At 34.4% G+C, this 6,000-nt stretch overlaps 1 protein-coding gene across 1 annotated transcript in view; it reads right to left on the bottom strand.

Moving 5' to 3' along the window:
• Nucleotides 1–6,000, bottom strand: part of SLC9B1 (solute carrier family 9 member B1) — a 141,349-nt gene that overhangs the window by 95,172 nt on the left and 40,177 nt on the right. The window contains exons 3-4 of the mRNA XM_032261593.1: nt 5,890–5,959; nt 4,065–4,206 (exon numbers count right to left, since the gene is read on the bottom strand). Of these exons, the coding sequence (XP_032117484.1) occupies nt 4,065–4,206; nt 5,890–5,958 (211 nt within the window). The 5' untranslated portion in view covers nt 5,959. The remainder of the gene's footprint in view (nt 1–4,064; nt 4,207–5,889; nt 5,960–6,000) is intronic.

Raw genomic sequence — 6,000 nt, 5'->3', positions numbered from 1 at the left:
CAACATCATCCTGTTACCAAAACCCGGCAGAGACTCAACAAAAAAAGAAAACTTCAGGCCAATACCCGTGATGGACATAGATGCAAAAATCTTCAATAAAATACTGGCAAGCCAATTGCAACAGCACATAAAAGTTTATCCATCATGATCAAGTAGGCTTCATCCTGGGAATGCAAGGCTGGTTCAACATATGCAAGCCTATAAATGTAATCCACTACATAAACAGAACCAAAGACAAAAACCATATGATTATTTCAATAGATGCAGAAAAGACTTTCAACAAAATTCAACAGCGTTTTATGCTAAAAGCTCTCAATAAATTAGGTATCGAAGGAACATATCTCAAAATAATAAAAGCTATTTATGACAAACGTACAGCCAATATCATACTGAATGGGCAAAAACTGGAAACATTCCCTTTGAAATCTGGAACTGGACAAGGATGCCCTCTGTCACGACTCCTATTCAATATAGTATTGGAAGTTCTAGCAAGAGCAATTAGGCAAGAAAAAAAAATAAAGGGCATTCAGTTAGGAAAAGAGGAAGTCAAATTCCATTTGCAGATGACATGATTGTATATTTAGGAGACCCTATCATCTCAGGCCAAAATCTCCTGAAACTGATAAGCAACTTCAGCAAAGTCTCAGGATACATAATCAATGTGTAGAAATCACAAGCATTTCTATACACCAATAACAGATTAACAGAGAGCCAAATCATGAGCGAACTCCCATTCACAACTGCTACAAAGAGAATAAAATACCGAGGAATACAACTAACAAAGGCTATAAAGGACCTCTTCAAGGAGAACTGCAAACCACTGCTCAACGAAATAAGAGAGGACACAAACACAGGGAGAAACATCCCATGCTCATGGTTAGGAAGAATCAATATCCTCAAAATGGCCATACTGCCCCAAGTAATTTATAGATTCAATGCTATCACCATCAAGCTACCAATGACCTTCTTCACAGAACTGGAAAAAACCATTTAAACTTCATATGGAACCAAAAGAGAGCCCACATAGCCAAGACAATCCTAAGCAAAAAGAATGAAGCCAGAGGCATCACGCTACCTGATTTCAAACTATACTACAAGGCTACAGTAATCAAAAGAGCATGGTACTGGTACCAAAACAGAGATATAGACCAATGGAACAGAACAGATGTCTCGGAGGCAACACCACACATCTACAACCATCCAATCTTTGACAAACCTGACAAAAACAAGCAATGGGGCAAAGATTCCCTGTTTAATAGTGTTCGGAAAACTCGCTAGCCATGTGCAGAAAAGAGAAACTGGACCCCTTCCTGACGCCTTACACTAAAATTCACTCCAGATGGATTAAAGACTTAAACAAAAGAACTAACACCATAAAAATCCTAGAAGAAAACCTAGGCAAAACCATTCAGGACATAGGCATAGGCAAGGACTTCATGACTAAAACATCAAAAGCATTGGCATCAAAAGTGAAAATAGACAAATGGTATCTAATTAAATTCCAGAGCTTTTGTACAAGAAAAGAAACAATCATTAGAGTGAACTGGCAAACAACAGAATGGGAAAAAATTTTTGCAATCTACCCATCTGACAAAGGGCTAATATCCAGAATCTACAAAGAGCTAAAATAGATTTACCAGAAAAAACAAACAAACAAACAAACCCATTCAAAATTGGGAGAAGGATATGAACAGACACTTTACAAAAGAAGACACATATGAGGCCAACAAACATATGAAAAAATGCTCATTGTCACTGGTCATTAGAGAAATGCAAATCAAAACCGCATGAGATACTACCTCACACCAGTTAGAATGGAAATCATTAAAAAATCTGGAGACAACAGATGCTGGAGAGGATGTGGAGAAATAGGAACATTTTTACACTGTTGGGGGAGTGTAAACTAGTTCAACCATTGTGGAAGACTGGGTAGTGCTTCCTCAAGGACCTAGAAATAAAAATTCCATTTGACCCAGCAATCCCATCACTGGGTATACATCCAAAGGATTATAATTCATTCTATTATAAAGACACATACACACATGTGTTCACTGAGGCACTGTTTACAATTGCAAAGATCTGGAACCAACCCAAATGCCCATTGACGATAGACTGGACAGGGAAAATATGGCACATATACACCATAGAATACTATGCAGCCATAAAAAATGATGAGTTCCGGTCCTTTGTAGGGACGTGGATGAATTGGGAAACCATCATTCTCAGCAAACTGACACAAGAACAGAAAATCAAACACCGCATGTTCTCGCTCATAGGCAGGTGTTGAACAATGAGAACACATATAAACAGGGAGGCGAGCATCACACATTGGATTCTGTTGAGGGAGCAAGGGAGGGACAGAAGGGGGATGGGGAGGTTGGGGAGGGATAACATGGGGAGAAATGTCAGATGTAGGTGATGGGGAGATGGAGGCAGCAAACCACATTGCCATGTGTGTACTTATGCAACAATCCTGCATAATCTGCACGTGTACCCCAAAACCTAAAGCACAATAATAAAAAAAATTATGCACAAAAAAATAAATTATCGCTTACAGATAGTTGTATATTACTTATTCCATGATGTGATAGAGTGGGATTCCTAACATTGATATCTTCTAAGCATACCCAGAGAGATTCTATACTTTTTGTATAAAGGAGGCAGCAAGTATGTAGGGAGTTGGTTGAGAGAGAGAGAGAGAGAGAGAGAGAGAGAGAGAGAGAGACAGAGATTGATTTTAAAAAAGAGAGTGCAAGAATAGGCACCCCCAAATAGAAATAAAGAAAATCTCCTTTTCCTATAAATGTCTCCCAAACTGAAAATCAAAAATGAAAGAAAACAAAGGGGGAAAGGAGTTATATTATCTAAGCCTTTATCTAAGTATAAAGTTTTAGTACTGATGTTCTAGAACTCCTCAACTAGTTCCTGAGCAAATTGTAGTCCACACTCAGTGTATAATGTTTGGTAACAAATACATGTTCCTCTCTGCTGCAGGCCCTGGCCCTACTCTTAACAACTGCTCTGTAGAAATTGCCTTCTAAATAGATCAGGTCATGGGAACATATGCATTTTTACAAAGGAGTCCAATCACTTACACTGGCAGATGGGGACTATTCAAGTTCACAGAAAATTTTGATCAATATAGTCAATATTAGAATATATTGATGAAAATTTAAAGGCAATCTTTACTAATGAAAAAAATCAATGAATAAAATTTGCTTTCAAAAGTTTAAAGTTACCAAGCAGCAAATAAGAAAATAAAAATTTAAAACTTCAGTTACTTATCCTTTATCATTTTCAATGAACTTTTTGTTTTCTGTAGGGAACAAAATTCTGTATGCTTCTGGAAACCAAAATATCTTTCTCTTGTAGGTTTAATAAAGCAGAATACTTAAACACACACACACACACACACACACACACACACACACACACACACACACAAGAAAACCTCTTTATAAGTATTTGTTGATGACAATATGCTTTAAAATTTTAGTGGAAAATCAAGTGTCATTTAACTTTTCACAAGGTTGTAGTTGTTTTAAAACTTAGGGCCCAATTTTAATAAGAAACATATTTCCAAGATTATAATGTTCTTTCTAGCTAACTTATAACTAAATGTCAAAGTAGGTTTTAAATAAAACCCTTTAATTAATGCTCCTTCTAATCCCAAAGAATTAACATAAAAAGGCATGACAAATATTAAAACATACACCACTTAGGCAGTATTTTTTTTTTTTTTTTTTATTTTTAGTAGAGACGGGGTTTCACCATGTTGACCAGGATGGTCTCGATCTCTTGACCTCGTGATCCACCCGCCTCGGCCTCCCAAAGTGCCGGGATTACAGGCTTGAGCCACCGCGCCTGGCCTCAATATTTTTTTTTTCTGTTTTTGTCTGAAAGATTCAAGAAAATATTTCCTTTTTGTTCACATATTGCCTGTAACAGAGCTGATCATCTGATCTGGAGTATATCGATTAAGTAGTGTCTTATTGTCTTGTGTTTTAATATTTATCAACCATATTTCTCATTTTCTCTTCCGTTACATTTCCTATTTCACATACCATTTGTAATAATTACATTCAATACTCCTCTTAGAGGACAAGAAATGTATGTCTTCTTTTTTGTCTGTGGTTTTGTTTCTTCTGTATCTGATAGGACAGTTTTAGTTTCTCCATGTGCAATACTATTAGGATCAATGAGACTCTGAAGTAAAACAAGAAAATCTTTTAGGAATTATACTTTTTGTATAATTTTATGAATGTACTAAACTACCAAATTTTAGAATTAAATTTATATTACTACTGTCAATGCGAGGAATCACATATAGAAAAGAAGATTCATGCTCCACATCAGTAGGTATTTGGGGATGCAACACCAGTGTATTTTGCGAGGTACCTTGATTTAACCTTTTATAGACTTGAGTACCCAGCATTTTCAATCATCATTTGTGTATACTAATTAAAGGTGCCATAATTATTTGGGCATAATAATGACAAGTGTCCATCCTCCGTATACCTCCCAAAGATTATTCACCAAAACTCTTGTGAAATAAAAATACAACTTAATTGGAAAGGAGGAGAAATATAACTTTATTTGGATTCATTTCATTTGGAAATTTATATAAATGAAAGAAAAATGAGAAAAACATAAGTCAAGCCTTCAGAAATTCAGGCATGCTTCCACTAATATTTATAGATAACATATCAGATAGTACAAGGGTATACCTTAATCTCCTAGGCCTTTTAATGCTAGTCTATTATAAAACTGCTGATTTTGGAAAAAAAAAAAAAAAAAAAAAGGAATCTTTGGTTTGTAAGAATATTGAGAAACTTCTTGCAGTGTAAAAAAAAAAAAAAAAAAATAAACTGATAAAAACAAAACACCAGAGTAGAGTTAACTCTGCAATATAAATCTCCAAATTTGCCTTATGGTTGTCATGAGTGGGTGGGTATTAGTGTGTATGTACCAGCAATTTGAGTGAATACTTTGAGTGAGTAAAAGAGGAAACATCACATCATCACAGGAAACAGTAAAAATGCTAGAGTGCATAGACACACTGAGGAAGGAATTTTACATGTAATGACTCAGAAGACAAAGATATCAAGGCAGCTGATGGCTAAAAATGAATTATGTAGCTCTTTAACATCAAAGTTATTCAAATCTGAACATCATTAATGTATTGGAGCTCTGGTATAGAGGCTTTTTGTGAAAATTCTGTTACCATATAAAACGGAAAATGACAATTGTGAATATTAAGGCGAGTGAAAGGTCATATATAGTAAAACCATATTATTTTAGAATTTGTAATAAACTGATATAGACTAAAATGACTTCTTCACAGATAGACTCAGTGAATATTTAAAATATTTTTTAAAAGGACTTTTTGATCCTCACTGTAGAAATCTCTGTTTTAAAAAAATGAAATTTACAATTGTCATTATGAGTAATTATTACTAAGTAAAACTAGATCGACAAAAGTTCTAATCACTTGCTCTATATATCTATAGAAATAAGAAACTTGGGTCACTTCAAAGTACACAGCAAAACATTTTAATTAATCTAGACTTATCTTTACCTGTTAATTTAAGTTACTGAGTTTTCCCTGAATGTGGCAAGAAATAATAAGCGACATTTCTCCTTATTCCTAAAACATGCGCTCTTTAGCTCTAAAATACTCTATAGTCACTCTTTTTCATTTGTTTCATTATTTCTGCTCATTTCCTAGGATCCATTAAAACTATTTTTAAATTTACCACTTTTCATTTTTAACCATATACATAAAAGAAATCTAGCTAATAAGTAAACTATAGAAATAAATTTTAAGATCAAATTGATTTTATATCATATTAAGGTGAGTGAAAACTTACAATGTATGATTTTTTTTACCTGAGGAGTTGTAGATGTTTGGAAGTTTTCATCCTCCAAATGTTCACTTTTTGATTCTGTGGTGTACATGCTAAGATTTAAAAGAAAAATACTTTGAAAGAAGAAACAAGA

This window comes from Sapajus apella, unplaced genomic scaffold (assembly GCF_009761245.1).
Source record: "Sapajus apella isolate SASKATOON/1434 unplaced genomic scaffold, GSC_monkey_1.0 scaffold124, whole genome shotgun sequence".
Lineage (NCBI taxonomy): Eukaryota > Metazoa > Chordata > Mammalia > Primates > Cebidae > Sapajus > Sapajus apella.
Note: the sequence above shows the minus strand (reverse complement) of the source record. Positions and strands in the feature narration are given on the sequence as shown.